The sequence below is a fragment of the Xenopus tropicalis genome, chromosome 1 (assembly GCF_000004195.4).
Source record: "Xenopus tropicalis strain Nigerian chromosome 1, UCB_Xtro_10.0, whole genome shotgun sequence".
Lineage (NCBI taxonomy): Eukaryota > Metazoa > Chordata > Amphibia > Anura > Pipidae > Xenopus > Xenopus tropicalis.
The window spans coordinates 120,325,361-120,345,689 of record NC_030677.2 but is presented as its reverse complement, the minus strand read 5'-3'; the positions used below and the strand labels follow the sequence as shown (position 1 = coordinate 120,345,689).

General features: G+C 36.4%; 1 protein-coding gene across 1 annotated transcript; it reads right to left on the bottom strand.

Annotated features, from left to right (window-relative positions):
- Positions 1-2,968: 2,968 nt before the first annotated feature.
- fktn (fukutin) lies at positions 2,969-16,872 on the bottom strand. The gene is given in 10 exon segments (NM_001102894.1): positions 2,969-5,064; positions 5,559-5,686; positions 6,056-6,189; positions 7,199-7,328; positions 11,107-11,239; positions 11,974-12,251; positions 12,639-12,839; positions 13,497-13,556; positions 14,713-14,899; positions 16,819-16,872. Coding segments are annotated over 9 exon segments (1,383 nt in total). The 5' UTR covers positions 14,818-14,899; positions 16,819-16,872; the 3' UTR covers positions 2,969-4,850.
- Positions 16,873-20,329: the final 3,457 nt, after the last annotated feature.

Here is a 20,329-nt window from a genome sequence, read left to right as displayed (position 1 = left end):
TTGACACTGGCAATGGCATTGTTGTTTTAACTAATCTGTAACTGGGCAATGGCAAAATGTTATCTAAGAAAGCAAAAACACAATTTACGTTTTTTAATGGCTAGTTTCAGACTGCTAAAAGACTTGTAGCTTACCATCCATTTTGGAGTGGTGTCCTTATAATATTTGGAGTTTTTTTTAGCCCACCTCATTTCTCTACAGAGTTTATAGTGTGACATGACTACAGGTTATGTTACATAGGGCATCAACAGAATCTTCATATCAAGTTTTATATTATTGCTTCAGCTTGCAGTTTTTGGCTTATGGCACATGGTTTAGCATTTTTTTTTCCTAAGTTTTTCAGTGCAGAGCCAGAGAACTAATGCTAGTCAGTCCCAGAATTATCTATTTAATTGTATGAGAGGTGGCAGGGGGGTATTTTGGGTGTTTGGAAACTGGAATTAAAAATGCAGCAGACAAAATATACCAATATTTTTTATCTTCAGTTCTTGCTATGTCTGACTGTTTGGCATCAATTTCATCAACAACTATGATTCCGGGTAGAAGGGTGTCATTTTACTATATATAGTATATATGTTCAAGGTGAAGTCTGCACTCAGACCACTCTCCAATCTTGGGTGCTCCATCAATTTTAATTTATATATATATAGAGAGAGAGAGAGAGAGAGAGAGAGAGAGATCCATTAAGATTCTAGTAGTTTTGAACTTAGATTTCCATACAGTCATGTTTGTCAAAAGTCAAGCCAGATATTCAAATTGATTTTTGTCAACCAACAAAATTGTATTAATTTGCAGCTTGAGGAAGATTTAAACAGTTTACACTCATCTGTAAGATATACAGACAATATTTTTTTTTTAAAGGGGACAACTTTAGCTTTTTGAAAAGTAAACATAATTTTAAGCAACTTTGCAATATACATCATATATAATATATGTAAAAAATATGCAGCTTTTTCATGATTTTAATACAATAATATGGTTTGGAACAATTACCTAAGCCTTGCCTCCTGTTGTCCTGCTGATCTGGCTGACTCAAATAAAATGTAAAAGTAGCCTGTCTTTAGCCTGCATCATACAAATCCCACAATTCCGTGCACACATGATGTCAATAAGGAAAGGAACATCCCAGTGCAATGTATTGATGGGTTCTGTAGTTCCTGCATGCTGTCTGTAAACTGTGGAGAAGTTGTTACAGTTTGTAACATCAGTGTTTTAATCCCTCCTTCCCTAACAGGATATCAAATGATACAGAAAGAGAAATGTTTTGCATCTGGATTTCAGTATATAAAATGGTATTTATTCATACTTTTTAAAGGAAGATTACAGTGATAGGTATATTAGGGGTTTCTGTCTTGTATGGGGTATAAAGTAGGACAAAGGGTAAAGCAATTTGTAGGATGGTTGCTATGCATTTAAGAGACAACAGTAAAAACACACCTGCTATGTCTTCTACTATATCGTCCAGACTATTAAAGATTTATTGGTGTGGCTTCTGCCTAAAGGTCACGTTATTGTCCTACAATAACAGGAGAAATAAGAGCACACTGCAGTACCTCAAAAGAACAGAGAATTGCCTTAGTAGTAAGTACACAATCATTTAATTACTAACTGGGGTCAGGAAAGAAAGCAGTCATAAATAAATGGCAGCAAACTCTTTCTGTTGACAGTAGGTTACATAGCCCTAAGCACAGCTAGCAGAAACAAGAATATTTCTGAAGAAAAAGATATGGCCAAATTTCCTGAGATATGAAAATAAAGTCTGTTTGCCCCTCATACAGCCTATGGTTGACTACAGATATCTGCCATAATTGTTATGCTAAAATTAAACCAGTTATAGGTGGCATTTACTTACAAATCAAACAGTACACAAAAGGCTAGATTGGTAAACATTTAAATGCAATGCCACTTGCATTAAGCTACAAAACATATATATTATATTTATTAGTAGTAGTAGCTGCATAATGCACAAAATGTATTAATCTCCTATATATATATATATATATTACAGATATCGGGTGAGTGTGAAGTATTTCATGTCTTTGTATGAATTTTGTGGTCACATCCTCATATAATGATTTAAAACTGTTTATAGGTGAGCACAACTTTCCCTTGTTTGCTATAGTTTATACAGGAGCAGTGGCCAGCTCCATGTTGTAGCTCCCACGCTTCACAGCTACAGTCAGGTGATCCCAGTGGAGCCAATAAAAAGGCAACCATTTGGGAGTTTTAACCTTAAAAGCAAGAAGGTTGCTGGTAAAACTCGATCCCTGTGTAAAATGTATATTGAAGCAGTAGAATTCTTAATAAATTAGATGAAAGTGTGTGTAGGACTGGCCAGGGCAGGGATAACTTTGACGTAGTTGACCAGCTTGAAGTATATTGCAATATATGGAGGGCATATCTTGGCAGCTTAATGCACAGAATGTCCTATATATTGATAATGGGTGAGTGCCGAAGAACTCTTTTGTCTATATAAATTTTGTGTTCATGGCCTTATTGCGCCCCTGCCTAATGGTTTAAAATTTAGTCGCAAACGCAACTTCCCTGTTTTTGCTATGGTTTATACAGGACTGGCCAGAGTGGGAATCAATGAATATATTGCAAAGATCACGTCTCAATTTTGTATAGAAGAATTATTACCATGACACATTTAGATACCTAGACACAGAAATGTAACATTGTGATAAGTTCAAAACGTGAACTCTAAAAAGTAATTACTGCTTGTACTCCTTTTTTTAAGCCTAGGTCTGCATTAATCCAACCAATTATTCATTTTTTTCAGTGGACTTTTCTAAAAGGGTGCCATGTAGCAGAAGCCATTGGTAACAATTTGATCTCCCTTAGCTTGAGTGCACAAAAGTAGCCAAGCTCAGTACTATAGAAATGTTTCACTGAGTCTTGTGATTAAGAACCATAAGCAGAAACAGCACAACCACCCATATTCCATTGTGAATTATAGTAACACACATTTGTTTATTAATGTTTATTTTCCTAAGAGACATTAAGGGATGGACAGAAATAAAATGACATGCTTTTTAATTACAACCATAAAACCTGCAAGGGGAGAATACAGGAGAAATTAAGAAACGCTGGTAAAATGCAAAAACATACTGTAATTCTTTTGGCATGTTTCTGCATCGTTTTTTTCCATAAGTCTAGCATCACAAACTGTATTGCCAGATACAGAAGGGTTAAACATATGGAAGAAGGAGCAATCGGTTCCATATATCTTCTCATATACTATGCAGATATACCACGAAAATATACAAGCCTAGGTGCTCCCCTGTGCCGAGCACAACTCTGCAGGAATATTTAACAGTGTACTGACACTTTATTTTTTTAAAAACCTTTCTGAATTACAGCTCTGAGGTAGACATTAATAATATGCAAAACATAAAATTTTAAACATTTGTACATGGGGAAATACATGACACCAAAGAAAGGTAACTCAAAAATGGGGTTACAGTAACCTGATGATGTTGACTGAGTAGATACAGCACTCTCACAATATATTCAAAATACATTTGCACATGAAGGTCAGTAATACTGATAAACCTGTAACTAGTATTGCAACCACTTTTCTCTTCCTTATACTGGTTATCATCTATATCTTTCAGTAACAGGTGAATTGTTTCTTATAATCCTAGTAGTAGTTTCTATGATTAGTGGCAGACATTTGCCAAAATTATACCATTACAATATTTAGAGACAAAGTACTGGTGTTTTACAAGTTATATTTTTAATATATGCAAGAAATGCAGTAACCAGTTGGTTGAACTCCTAGGATTGCCCAAGGCACTGGATGGAAGTGGATCCATTAAAGCTCACTAAGATGGAAGCCAAATACTCTTCTACTCAATCTTAATGATCCTGATTATTTTTTTATAAACATAAAGTTAGCTTAGCATAAATTCTTCCAAGGCACTATTCATAACAATCTCTACTTATGTTTCCCTTATTATATTTCATGGAATTACTGGTGCCGTTGTGATGTTTCTTTATAAAGAAGGCTAAGGACCATAGTCTAACCATACCACACAACAAGGCCTTTTGCTGAACTCCAAGGAACTTTTATAGAATCCAAATGCAAGAAAGACTGCCTACTGCCTCATTCACATAACCTTAATTCAAATGTTTTTCATCCTAAAAAATACTGAAATGTATACATATTCAATCCATAGCTGATATACAATGGTAATCAATTCACTTTTTTTCATCCCCTTGCAGAAATAGTCTTATTTATAGTCTTATTAGCAACACTGTTTGAAATAGTTTGAAAAGAACATAGATGAAAATTTAATAAGAAAATCTTTTAAAATAATGTATCATGTTACTTAGGGGCAGATTTATCAAAATTGCAGTTAAGAGCTTGATACATAAAAACTCACCCACATTCTATTCATTCCTATGGGTTTTTTTTAGAAGCGTTTTTATTGAATGGTGAGTTCTTTCACCCATTGATAAATACACTTCTAAAAATCCCATAGGAATGAATAGAATGCGGGTGAGTTTTTATGTATTAAGGTCTAAACACACATTTTGATAAATCTGATGCTTAAACAAAATACCACTTAAGTGGTGGATCCCCCTATATATAATTTATACTATTATATATAAATATAAAATAGTGTATTCTTTAGGACAAGAATGTCCCCAAAATATAAACACTTTGCTTGCATTTGATACCACAATACACTAAATGGAACTAGCAAATATTTAAGGTGCACAATAAATTCAGAACTGAGATACACAGAGGGGGCCAAGACAGAATTCTGGTTAGGAACTTTTTTATATATTAATATGCCCTTGCTATGTATGGTTCCCCACTGTTGCATGTTTCACAGTTTTCTTCAGTAGATCTGGATAACTTCAGCAAACTCATCAACAGGCCAAATGCCATTGGGTTGCACGTTGGGTGGAGAATTCTTCCAGTCCCAAGCTTTCACAGGAACATCCCAATTTTTCCCATAGTTGGCTTCCACATATTCTTTCGCTTCACAGGGCACTTGCACTTTTAGCTCTTCAAATTCAGTCCAACAAAGGGTAAATCTAGGAAACAAATATCTGAAAAATAAAAATAAACATTATATATAAAAATGTTGTTTCTGTTCGGTTTACTTCAGTCAGATTTATTAAGCAATATGAAGCTATAAATAGACTTTTTAACACTTGGATATTAACCGGAGAACTTCTAGGTAAGACTTTGTTTTGTAATGACACCGTCAAACAAAATTGCTATGGCAAATGTATTACCAACTGAAAAATATGCACCAGTTCTATAACCGATTGCAACCCATCAGATATTTGCTTATTAAAGCAGATTGATAATGTAATTTTTGACTGGTTGCTTGATGCCAAGTCTCTCCATGTTTCTGTGCATGTTTCCTATTTATACATCCATTTTTTTTACTTTTCAAAATCACTACTGTATATAATCACTAAATATATTAATAAGTTACAATTTACAAGTTGAAATTGAGATCACAGCAATAAATACCACCCTAAACCTTGTAAATGCTTTTATATAATGCTATACAGTTTGAACAAAAAAAACATACTTAAATTTCTTGCCACTTTTAGCTTGCGTTCCTCCATTCCACATATAGTTTTCTTCCTCGTAAAAGAAAAAAATGTCAAGTTTCACATTGTGTTTCTCAATAAAAGACAGCTCCAAACTGTCTTCCACCTGCAAACCAGGGAAAAGAACCATATATTAGCATACTTTAGGACAGGAGATCAAAACTCAGACTCTTTTCTAATAGAGAACATTATAGTTAGCTTGAGGCCTTGTCTTAAATGAATGTTTTTGGCAGGTCTATTGATTAGCATGTCCTTCACTGAAGAGAAGTATTTTTACAGCAAGTGGACCTGTCACCTTAAAAAAAAAAAATCCAAATCCTTTCTTATCACGTTAGTTGAGAAAAAAACTTACTTATGCTTTATATATATTATTGGTCTGTCCCAAGACTGCTACCCCTGCATCATAGATTCAAAGGGTATCAAAACCAAGAACCAAAAATAACCAGGAATCTTTAACGGAGGCCAAGTTACAAACCTTGCCGAATTTGTGTTTCAGCTGAAGTCCTGCCTTCTGAAAAGCTGGGATTATTTCAGGCTTGTAGTCATGTATAAATATCCCTATATCCACATCTTTACTGTAAGGTATAATATTACACTGCCTGAACCAGCCTATAAGATAGAAAATAGATTCAGTTATTAAGTATCAAGCAACTGTTCATTTTGAGTTCTAATGCAGGTATGTATGTAGGTATGTATGTATGTATTATATATATATATATCAAATTTCAAAAAAACAGAAAGCTGACGATGCTATAGCTGTGAGTGCTTTCTGATTTTTGAAATTTGATGCATTATTTTTGGTCAGCACCCAGCCGCTGCCTTGAGATTGGTGAGTGCCGATTTTTTGCAAGTATATATATATATATATGTAGTAATCACCTGGGTTAAAGCTCTGTACTAGCAGGATACCAATAAAAAATTCTCTGTAGAGAATTTGCACCCCGGGGGATTTTGGTTATTAAGCAAAATCTCCAAATATAATTCTTCATTACGATACCTGAGAATAAAGTGAAGACAACAGAACAATAGGCCCGAAATTGCTTTGTGTGCCTTTCTCAGGTTCCATGAATTTTGGATAACAGATCATGTACTTCATTTAAAGGGAAATGTGTCTGGCCTTAGTGACTTATTTCTGATGAGATTAATGTTTTAAATATGTACATAGTGCAATGGTCAGAGCAACATTTTAGATCTACCTAATCCTTGATTAAATTATCACTTCCTGTCTTGCTAAAGCATTAGGCAAGGTCTAGAATGTTTTAAAGCAGAATTTAATGAATATGTGATATTATATTGCTGCTATTCTATGTGCCAATAGACAAATGAGGATTTTATAGCAAACTTCTATGATGTTCAGTAAGTATTGTGAAGTGTGCAGAACAAATGGCAAAAAGAAGCATATGAAATGCAATAAGGAACTTGTGGGCAGCTTGCCAGTGATGTTCAGGTCTGAAACTGCAAAATTAGCAACTAATACTCCTTGTGGAATAGTGCAGAAGAAAAATAAATTCTGGTCTTATTAATTTAAGTGTTTAAGTGTAAGAGGCATGTATTGGATTACGTCTAACTAATTTTATGGATGAAGCAGAAAAAAATAATGCATATGATCATCCATTACCTAAGCAGGTCCCGCTGCTTAGCCAGAAGGTGACGCCAATATCGCCCAAGGTTAACGTTGCCAAGTGTAACAGCCGTTTTGCATGCATTCTAAATTCTATTGCATCCACTGAGTAGTCATCAGGATACAACTAATAGGTCAGAAAAAGAATTTAATGTGAATACAATTTTGAAAATGCATAAATAAATTAAAAGAATTCAGTGGCCAAAATGTAATGTTAAGTAAGTAATGTTCACACAGACATTCAGGATATGATGCACTGCAGCAGTCTTGATCATTTGTCAGAAAACAGGGGAAAAGTTAAAGTGCATGTACTAGGGGCCAAAATGCAACATAACAAATAAAGATTTGTCTGCTGGTCACAAGTACATGCATACTCCCAGCATTCATCTCTCAACTAGCACGTAATAGATGCTAAAAGAACAAGACAAGCCACTCAATTCTATTGAAATATACTGAAAATATAAAGTTTAGACAATTTATAGCTTTCAAAAATTTTGCACCATTACAAAGTTATGGCTAATTATTAAACCTGCCTCCCATCCCCCACCCCCCAGAAGTAGAGTGAAGGCCAATTTGCTGTGGCATGTCATGGGCCACACCCCTCAGCAGCAAACAAGTGCAAAGGGAAAGTAAAGGAATGGAGCTGGTCTGGGTGCTGATGAAGCTGCATTTGTACATATAACAGTAAAGCAGTTTTATATCCAGCTTTATATACACAGCACTTCAGGCTCTTTTGCATTCGGGTTTGTGTATGGTTGCCACCTCTGCCGGCTTTCTTAGGCAGGCCATGGAGCGGGGTGACGTTAGGGGGGTGGGGGAAGAGGCGGGCCGTGACATCACAGGGAGAAGTGAAGTCGTGACATCATGGGGCGGGGCTATGCCCGGCGATCAACGATTGGCCGTTCATTGACAGTGAGTTCTGCCTGGTTTTCTTAATTTTAGAAACCAGGGAGAAGCTTTTGACCCAGACAGCACTTCCAAAAACCGGGCTGTCTGGGTCAAAACCGGACAGCTGGCAACCCTAGGTTTGTGCTGCTCACCAGCAGGCTTAGATCAGCTGCCAGTCACCCTCCTGCAATTTATACATGCAGATACAACTCTTGCTTCAATAGCCAGATACAGGGGTAACAAAAGAGAGTATAAGACTTCCTCTATACCAGTGACACATCAATTGCAGCAATATTACAGACTTCTCTGCACAGGTAACTGTTTGTACAAGCACATACCGCACATTCCTGTATGTTGGATTCACAGACACCCCTCTATGTCTCTCAGTCAGAGCTGTCCTATAGACTGACTAGCCAGGCTTTCAGACTTCTTGATTAGCCAGACTTCTTGATTAGGTCTAATCAGGCCTATCTGGTCAGTCTGTAGCAATTACTCCGATATAGTCAGTCTATGTATTCTTAAAGGAAAAGTAACACTAACATTTTTTTAAGTAAAAAATCTATTCTACCCTGCTCCAATAATTGCCCTATCCTGCTCAATAAAATAAATGAAATATACACAATGCATGAAATAATAATATACAGTCATGAAGGCTAATCAACTAAAAAAAAAAAAAAAAAAGCTGTATGAATATGTGACGATGTACCTTCAAGACCCCTCCCTATTAATGAGCTTACATTCTTTATGAGCTGTGGGCACACACCCACATAGGATCAAACCAACTTATTTTTACTGCACAAGAATGCACCCAAATCTTCATGCCAATAAAGCTACTATGGGTTGCTAAAAGAGAAAAAAATACACTCTGCACCATTTTATGTGCAACTAAACTTTCTTGGCACAAAGTGATTAGTTGCACACTTCTTTGGGAGAGTCTGCAGCCAAATGTAACACAGTGCCAGTTGCTTTGAGTGATGCCTTAGTACTGTCATGATGTGAAGATCCATTATCATTTGTACTGCTTGAGCACCTTGGGGGTTTGCAAACCAGATACGCCACCTAGTGGTGAAATCTCAATGAAGACAAAATGATAAAATAATATATAGAACAAAAAAGTATAAAAGCTATCTGCAAAGTATTAGTACTTAAACCACAAAGTATAATGAGTTTATCTCTACCCCCCAAAAATAATCCACTTAATACAAGTAATTAAAGTAAACTGCATGCCACGTTGCAGGAAAATAACAAACAGAAAAACAGGAAAAAGCAGCTAGTAAATCACTCACACACCGAAACACACCCAGATGCCTGCACTATCACTGCATTTATATAAGGTCCCTTTCTCCAATACAATTAGATGAATTGGACAGTAACATTCAAAAGATAATCGTACTTTAGTGAAAAGTTACAGGAAAATCTAATAAAAGGTGCAAAGTTTGCCACTGGTGTAATCACCTATATCATCCAATCAGCAGGGAGCATTTACTGGTTTCAAAAGCTTATTGGTTATAGGTTACTGCACCTGGGCAAACTTATGGCTTTTATTTCACATGAGAGAAAAGTGTTATTTATCCGGTAGAGCTTTAGAAAAATGTAGGTTTGTATACAACAACTTTTCATCTTCCATAACTGCATTACACAGATATAGGGACCAATTTCTTCTAAAGCTCTACTTCCACCTAGTGGTAGACAAGAAACTAATTTCCTACTGCAATATTTTTTTGTAAATAGGCTCCATATGAGTGCACTTTAAATGATGCCCTGAACACAAATGTATTAGGTGACTGGACATTGTAGAGCTTTATTTAAAAAATGTAATTTCAAATCTATAACTGCAAATATGTTTATCTTGCATGCAAGCAAATGGCATGAAAACAACACTAGTGCAAACCTGCAGGGATATTCCAAGAATGCAAACATAGATAAAAGGAGCAAGTACGTTATATCAGTACTGTATGAATGTATGTATGTATGTATGTATGTATGTATGTATGTATGAATGTATTGGTACATTAACATATACTGCAGCATCATGATATACATCAGAGAGATATAGCAACTCTACAGAACGCCAGTTTTAGCTAACAGCTATCTCTGATATTCTCAGGTTCAAAAATACAGATAGGATGCTAGGGGGCCAGGGACTTGTGGTTCAATAACAGTGTTATTTTCTTCTCCCATTCAATTAATAAGTATCTGTTGCTAGTATAAAGCAAGGAGCAGATTTATCAAAAACGGAGATTACTTTTTCCCCCTTGATTTGAAAAAATAAACATGACAGAAAAACTTGCCTGTGAATATACTGAAATATTTTTTTTTAATCTAACAAAGAAAGAAATGAATATTTGCATGAAAAATTTTATATAATTTTGTATAAGCTGTCAATTTTCTATGAATAATGGGAAGTGTCTATGAAGATTTTAAGCAATTTTATTTTTCCCTAATATATTAAAACATTTGAGATTTTTAGCCTCATTTAAAATTAATGGAACAATGTGATTTTCATGCGTGAAACAAAATTGTGACGCATAGACTGATCCTATATTACGATGCACGTTTGTGCATCATGAGCAAACCAGGGCACTTATTCATTTTGCGCACATGTGTGCTCCAACATGGCCACCTACATGGGCGTATCTTGACAAAATACTGTTGTTTACCCCAACTGGATTAGGGAAAACAATTTCTGCATAATAGGTGCCCTATAATAACAAAAAGTTGACCAGTAAGTTACATAAACAACTGAACAAGACTGCCCGCTGAAACTTCCAACAATTACATTTTGTTGCAGGTTCTGTTTTGGTGCTATGGGACAAATGGCTGTATGTACTTTAAATATATAGAGAACAATTTGACCACAGGTAAACAAAATAAATAATGGTAAGAATATCAGAAACCTCAGTGACCTGTTTCACATTGTGCAAACCAGTTGCCACAACCCAATATCAATTTTCTGCATTATAAAACATGACACATCTAACCTATGATATAATTTCTAGGAAGATTAATTTCCAAACCTGGAAAAATGACCGAGCCTCTTTATACCGACATTCGAGAAACCTAGAGTGCAGTATCTCCCTCAAAAACTCTGATGGGTCCTTTGGAATCCACATCTTTAATTGATCAGCAGTAATTAGGATCAGCTCTGGTCTGAAACAAGGTGAGAACACCAAGTCATCCAAGTGCCACATGATTGTTTGTAGAGTTTCAGAATATTAAGAACAGCAATTTTGGGGAATCAAGCCCCTTTGTAAAAATGTATGTGAGGCAAATGATACAACGTGTCCATGAATGTATTGGGGTGCATAAATTGAAAATGAAAACTAGAATTTTAGATCAAGCTGTCTCTAAGCATATTATAGAAATGGGGCACAGAGCAAACCAGTTAAAGCAATACATATGGCTTGTGCTAAACATACTCTTTGCCTGTTGTCCTGATAAACAAAATATTTACAGATTTTGAGGGGTTTTTTTTGCATTAAACAGGGCAAACTCTCAAAATGAGAGTAAAGTAACATTCTAATTGTATGTATGCCCTTAAAAGCAAGCTGAAAACTAATCAGCAATTCACCGAGAAGCCCTCTGTATAATGAGCTCTTCCTTATCACACAATCTAATTGGGCTACAACTGGGTGAAGGCAGAGGTTTGTTTATAAAAAGGGAAAATAAATGTAATATAAATCATATAATTGTAGATAACCTGTTATTATATTGTCTGAATTGCAAAGAATTGTACTTATCCCTCCCTTTCAAGATATGAAAATTAGAAAAAAATAATGCATTCAGCATTTTAGTTAATAATAGAATATTCTAAACATATTATAACTTAAAACAATGTTGCAGTATACTCACAATATAACCAAGATCAAAGCCTTTGATGTTACCTATTATAAGCCCCTGCGTATTGACCAAACTGAAGTTTCTGGAAAGGCACAAACTTTCTGTCCATCTTTCGCTTTAGCCTTAGAGGGCCATGCCAGAGGTAGTTGCTACTTCTTTCATAAAACACAACCAAGTGGATGGTATGAGATGCCATTTTGAAGATGTAGTGCAGTGGGATTTTTGTTCCTGACAGGTCTTCAATCCCTTCAAGTCTTGGATCTCTTCCCTCATACTTCTGCCACTGAAATCCCATCTTCTCAGCAGCTCGAAAAAAGTTTTCCTGAAACACAACTCTGATACTTAAAGCAACATAATATGCCTTGGAGCAATAAAAATTATGTCCAGTGAAATGTAGCTATGGATAGAAAAAACACAAGTAAATGTATACATTTCAGAAAAATCTCCATCAGTAAGAAAACCCATTTTGTTTAGCTGAGATAGAGATAAGGATTTCCTTGGCCTTTAATGTTTTATTTGTTAATTCTTAACTAACAGAGGAAAATTCACAGGGCGCTAATAAAAATATTGGAACATGCCTAAGCAGTCTGTGAATAGGTTGTTCCCTGATTATTCACTAACACATTTACTATTATTTCAGTAAGGCATAAAACTTATTTATCATTGCCCAGGCATCACAAATGCATTGAGAAGATTTGTAGACTCTTACATTTGACTCCCATAATGCATCTTGAAGTCCAAAAGTAGTAACATCTCTCTGCTCACAGAAGCAATGACACTGGGGCCGAATACCAGGGGTGCTTTTCAACTGTTCCAGGTCTTTGTTGATTATTTGTAAAAGCGCAGAGTCCACTACAAACACTGGTACTTTGTGATTAGTCACCAAGTTTAAAAACTTCTTCACCACTCTCTATTTAAATGAAAAAAAAAACATCACACATGTAAAACTGTAGTAAATAATTCTGTTCTGACAATCATTTGATTCCAAAAACCTATTATAACATTATAAGGACACATAAACAGTGTTTCTTGCAATATGGTATCACCCCTATGAACTAATTATATCAATGCAAACATGCCATCATTTAATTGTCTCTCTGTTTGTATCTTTTAGATCAGAAAAAAAAGATTTTCACTGATAACTAGTGTTTAAAGTTACAACAATGTGGTGATTTCAAACTCAAAAAAAATTGCAGCTTCATAAGCAATGATGTCATGCATGTGGAAGATATTTCTAGTAAAGGGAGTTCAATAAAAATTATATTACTAGACAAAGGCTGTTGTATTTGCCTCAAAAAGCCTAATCATTTAGATAGTAAACTAGCTCCTGGGGAACATATAAGTGACCTTATATTACAAAGCAAAGCTTTTGGCACTGAAGTAAATGAATCTTTTGACTAGCACCATCACTGTAATGTACAAGCCCAACATCAACCCTTTCCTATATCTGCACAAGTATCACTGGCTTTATAACTTTCGATTTGGGTCCACTGACAAACGGCTACCTTGCAAATTATATAATCATCATAGAAAAATTAATGACTCCTAAACAAACATTTGTACCTACCCATTGTGTAGTCTCTTGTGATGATATGATTCCCTTCAGGTTGGAAAAACCCGGACCATTCTGAACATGGAGAAAAACAAATATGTTACCATATGCAACAATTTGAACAAATGTAACCTTGTACATCCAGTACTTCAAGTCTAATCTAGAAGCTGTTCACGACTAAGGTCTGGGTCCAGAGTACAGTATGAGATCCCTTATCCGGAAACCCATTATCCAGAAAGTTCCTAATTATGGAAATGCCATCTCCCATAGACTCCATTATAAGCAAATAATTCTAAGTTTTAAAAATGATTTCCTTTTTCTCTGTAATTATAAAACAGTACCTTGTACAGTACTTGATCCCAACTGAGATATAATTAATCATTATTGGAGGCAAAACAAGTTATGGAGATCCAAATTTCGAAAACATCCCTTATCCCCATGTCCTGAGCATTCTGGATAACAGGTCCCATATCTGTACTGTTAATAAACAAATACAGTGAGGAAATAGGGAGCACACCATTTAAATACTTTAATAAATTATGATAATTTTCTTGTTAAGTGATGCAACTATACATCCACAGTTTTGGTGGTGCGGTATAGTAGAATCACTAACCGCTCACTCAACCATGTTTGCTTGTATGGTCATCTCAGGGGCCATACTAACACCTGCCATCCTAATAGATGATACCATACAACTCTCTGAAACAAATCTTTACATCTACAAAACCTATGGAATCTAACCTGACCTCTTTTTATCTAGTTAACTGTAAGCTGTCAATAAGTCCTGAATTGTCATTGAGTCCTGAATTTATTTTATTTTATGACCTAGTTAGAACATGACAAAAAAAAAACTGGATACTTGGAAAGAGTAGATATCTCTTCCTGGTTGCGCCCTAGCCTAGGGAACCAGATCACTTGACAATTCCAGGACATGTCTAATAAATTCATGTTGCAGGGGTGCATTGACTGCATTTAAATTAAATTGCAGTCAGTGCAGCCTTCCTAGCTGCACATTTAGAGCTGGTGCCCTACTTTTGCCCGCACACCAGACAAGTGAGTGGCAACTTGAAATTAAACATTAATTTAACATGACATAAAAGTCATCAGCTCCATAACATTACTTTAGTACTGGCCAAACAATAGTGGAATTGTCAAAAATAATTTGATATAAAAATTGGCTTTAGTTATTATTATTTAATGATGTTGCCTACTGCAGAGCACTATGAATTACCTTTCCAGATAAGTAATACTTAAAGTAAAACAACTGAAAAATTAGAAATAATGAACTTGCTGCAGTCAGAACAGCCAAAACCACGTTTTTATTAATGCGTTGCATCACCCAGGGCTGGTTGGAACACAGTTAAAAATCAGCACGGTTCTTGACATCTTTATGACTTCATATGAAAAGTGAAAGAAGCCTGAAAAGTAAAAAAATAAAAAGATTAAAATGTCACATGGTACTGTAGATAAAATATTTAGTTACCGAAAACATAAGTTCTAGAAAATAAAGTCAACTTAGTTCTCATTTACTATGCCAGTTTATACACGCATTTTCTAACAACTGTTATGCATGCGCGCCAACGGAGGGGGCGGGGCGGGCGAGGTGGCTGACCGGGTTGCCTAGGGTGCCCGGACGGCTTGGCCCGCCCCCTGCTTGTTGGTACACGGTCACGTGATACGGATCCGGGAACTTGCACAGAGAGACACAGACAAGTAGTGAATCTCCTATCAAATCCCATTTATTCATGGTTTTGCCACAGATCATATACATGTAGATACAAATATTCCATTATGCTTACGTAACATGGGTGGGCACATATGCCTTGTAGTTATTAGCAGAAAACAGGAATTCATTTAGAGTAGCTGCTGAAGCTTATTTTGGTTTGTTAGCCTTGAGCATTTGCTGAGATCATCAAGGACAAAATAACTTGCACAGAGACAGGATGGTCAAAAACTGAAGTAGCACATACACAGACCTTCTTAGAATTGTGCATACATATGTTAACCCTTCACACAGGAGATGAATGATTTCATGCAAATGCATAGTGAACTAAGTACAACAACTGAATTGTTGGCCGACAAGTCAGCCTGTGTCCGTTACTGAAGACTTTGTTTTGTAAAGCACAGAATACCTGTGAAAAGGGTTGCTTTAGCAATTGGATTTTATTATTACTAGCTAATGTACTGTTTGCTTTTAGTCTAAATATACAAATACATGCCTGAAGTGTATCCATGATTAAACAACAGGCACTTGCAGAAGCAGCTTTGCCATCAGATAGAAGGCATCATACTGACAACTCAAAAATATATAAAACCGGCACCGCTTACATAACTATAAGTAATCAATATAGAACATAACTGAATGTTCAGACATAAGTGGTAAACGTCCTGGGTTTTGCTAGAGCAGATTTTCAGCAGAAAACTCAGATATTTTTGTAAGGGGATTGAGGAACAAATGATATGTTCTGGCTTTAGTCATATATTCACTCTTTCTGTGTGAGTTACAAGGGTACATGGACATCACTGTATATTACCTATATGGGTCATTTTAACCCAAAGAAAAGCTGCAGTTGGCTATGTCCCATAGGAATTACCCCATAATAAAAAAAACTATGAGGACTGAGGACTAATGGACTAGATGTGAAGTGCTGGCACCTTATGTATGTATGTATATCTTTATTTATAAAGCGCTACTTATGTACGCAGCGCTGTACAGTAGAATACATTAATACAAACAGGGGATTATTAAGATAATAATAGATAAATACAAAGTACAACAATATATACAGATAGATACAAGATAAATACAGTTGCAATAAGTTAAGAGTCAAAGACACAAGAGGATGGAGGTCCCTGCCCCGTAGAGCTTACTATACCTTATCATATCATATTATTATATACCAATTATGTCAGCTGGTACCTTGCAGAGAAGCAGGATATGCATTTAAATAGAAAGTAGCCATTGATCTATGCTCTCTTATTCATTACACAGTGGTGCATGACAGTGGTATTGGGTCTAATATTAAAACTGGCTTAGATTTAGTGTACTTTTATTTTAAGAATATTTCTAAAAAGAAATTCCTGTGTGTATGGCACTAACACTAAATTTAAATAAAGTGATTAAAATGCATTGGTACCTTTTCCAATGTGAATACACCAACTCAGAGTCTTGATAAAGTGCAGGGAAATATAAACAGCCTATATGCTATATACCAAGTTGGTGCACAGAAACCAAACAATAAAATACCCACAGATCTGTAGCGAGTAGTCTGGTAAATTAATGTGCAGTAAATAGACAAGAGACGGGCTTTGCAATCCTCTGCTTATAACTACTTACAAGAGATCCACAGACGTCAGGCACATAGATATAATACTGGCTGTTCATCTCATCTGTATCTCACTGCTACATTCCTTTGTACAGGCAGTCAGGCTTCCTGGTTAGCAGCTCACACGGTCCTTCTACGGAAACTTGTCTGGGTCAAACCATTGAGAAGTGCAAAATCCCAGTGTAGTGTGTGCATGTATCAGAAAGGCAATTACCACAGCTTTCTGTGCGCATGCAAAATGTGTACTGGCAGTTGCCTTTCTTGCACTATTTCTAAAATTCTGCAGTGAGAACAGGGAGACTAATAGTTTATTTAATGAATGCCTATAATTCTGGTTTAGGTACATGCAGCCTACCTATGATTTTGGTCACCAGCACCACTCTGTTTTGGATGTTCTAGGGTTATGAATTACCTGTTTAAAATCCAAATATTTCTTGTCTTTTTAAAGGTGCCGTTCATTTTGTCCAGTCATTTTTAGGATCTCTGTGCAGAATGAGCTAAGATTTAGTGCATTGTATGTTATTCCAGCTTTTTTTGTGTTATTCCATTGCATAAGATGTGAATCCCATGGCATTGTTATTTGAAACAAGTTTCTGGCAGGACTGGTGTATAATTAAAATTAAAAAGATGCCAATATTTTTGGTGACGCCTGTAGCCGTAGTTTTATTTGGATTACTGGCAGTTAGATTGGATTGCATAGTATTCTGATAAATAATTAGGACTGAAAGGGCAAGATTTTGCAGCATAAAGGTATGAATTATATTGTAAGTATCATAAAATATTTGGTTCTTAGTCTGGCAATATGCTGTTCCAGGAGAGGAGAAGCTTGTATCTCTGTCCTGCTCTTTGGAAATAAGTCTGTTTCTCCTGAGTTAAAGAAACAGTAACAATAAAAAATTAGCATGTTTTAAAGTAATAATAATATAATTAATAATAGTATAATGTACTGCTGCCCTGGTAAAACAGATATGTTTGCTTCAGAAACTCTAATAGTGTGTATATAAACAAAGCTGCTGCGTACCAATAGAGGTAATTGAAATTGGTCTAAATAACACACAGTTAATGGGTAAGCTCTATAAAATACAATTCTGCTCTACAGAGCTTATCTGCTATGTAACCTGAGCCTTTTCTTCTTTGAATGGTTGCCCCCATGGTTATACAGCAGCTTATTTATATACTACTATATAACTATACTGTTTTTGAAGAAAACACAGCAGTTCTACCAGTTAAGTACATTATATTCTAATTACTTCAAAACACTTTGATTTTTTTAATTTTACTGTTTCTTCAAGAGTTAGGTAGTGAGGATTTGAAGGTTCAGATTTGCCCAGTTTGCCCAAGGTGAGACCTTCAAAACATGTACTGCTAGTTCCCTGCTGTTTTGACCCAAAGGTGTTTATCTACATGTTTAGTTGTGTCTATACACAGAGCCTTAAGGTCCCCATACACGGGCCGACTATAGCTGCCGATATCGGTCCCTTGGACCAATTCGGCAGCTAATCGGCCCGTGTATGGGGAGAGCAGAGCGGCCTGGCCGACCGATATCTGGCCTGAAATTGGCGGTCCCCGATCCGACTGCCCCATTGCCGCCCACATATTTTTTTTTTTACCTAAATGCTCCCCAATATCGCCCACCCGTAGGTGGGGATATCGGGGGAAGATCCGCTCGCTTGGCGACATCGCCAAGCGAGCGGATCTGCTCGTGTATGGCCACCTTTAGTAAAATGACCATGTCAGATAGCATAAGGAGATTTTGAGCCACCACAGTAAAAGTTGACCTTAGAAGAAATATTATACATTGGTGGCAGAATATTTTAGCAAAACCTTTTGGAGTGACATATAGTTACATAGTTAAGTTAGCTTTGAAAAAGACCAAAGTCCATCAAGTTCAATCCTTCCAAGTGAACCCAGAACACAGAAACCTATACTGACCTATCTATACACTCACATACATAAACCTATACTGACCTATCTGTACACTCACATGCAGAACCATACTGACCTATCTATACATTCACATACAGACCCATACTGACCTATATATCTATACACTCACATACAGACCCATACTGACCTATCTATACATTCACATACAGACCCATACTGACCTATCTATCCACTCACATACAGACCCATACTGACCTATCTATCCACTCACATAAAGACCCATACTGACGTATCTATACACTCACATACAGACCCATACTGACCTATCTATACACTCACATACTGTGCATAAACTATATATATCATCAATATTAACTGTAGATTTTAGTATCCCTATGCTTGTTCAAGAAATCATCCAAACCCCTCTTAAAGGCTTTAACAGAATCTGCCATTACAACATCACTAGGAAAGGCATTCCCCATCCTCGCTGCCCTCACCATGAAAAACCACCTACGCTGCTTCAAATGGAAGCTCCGTTCCTCTAATCTAAGGGGTGGCCTCTGGTGCGTTGATCATTTTTATATTAAAAAGAACATCCCCTATATGCATATAATCCCCTCTAATGTACTTGTTTAGAGTAATCATGTCCCCTCGCAAGCGCCTTTTTTCCCAGAGAAAACAACCCCAACCTCGACAGTCTAACCTCATAGTTTAAATCTTTCATCCCCTTAACCAGTTTAGTTGCACGTCTCTGCACTCTCTCCAGCTCATTAATATCCTTGTTAAGGACTGGAGCCCAAAACTGCACTGCAAACTCAAGGTGAGGCCTTACCAGGGACCTATAAAGAGGGAAAATTATGTTTTCATCCCATGAGTCATTGTCCTTTTTTATACAAGACAGCACTTTATTTGCTTAAGTAGCCACAGAATGACACTGCCTGGAATTAGACAACTTATCTACTAAATCCCCAGATCCTTCTCAATTAAGGATATCCCCTACACACCACCATTTAGTAGATAAGGTTGATGTCAGACATGGTGTATTCTCGGCAAGCCGAACAGCGCTTGCTGAGAATACACGCTGCTACTGTAAATGCGCCCTACCTGTCCCTGCACCGGAAAGAATGAGATACGCTCAGGTGCAGGTACTTGTAGCCGATATACGCATAAAAATGTAAGAGAATGCAAAGTCTTGCTTTTTTTATGCGTATTTCGGCTACATGTGCCTGCACAGGTAGGAGACGGAGGGCGTATTCTCGGCAAGCGTTTTTTGGCTTGCTGAGAATCCGCCATGACTGACATCAGCCTAACTTGCATTTATATTATTTCTACCAAAGTGCATAACTTTATACTTTGTACTCATTTTCCAGTTTGCTGCCCACTTTTCAAATTTTGTCAAATCGCTCTACAAAGTGGCAGCATCCAGCATGGAACTTATAATTTTGCACAATTTTGTATCATCAGCAAAAATAGAAAGGAGTACATTCTATGCCCACCTCCAGGTCATGAATAAAAAAGTTAAAAAGCAAAGGACCAAGGACTGACGCCTGCGGTACTCTACCAGGCCCAATTAGAAAATGTTCCATTTACCACCACTCTTTGAACATAATATTTGTAATTGGATAGAGAACTGGC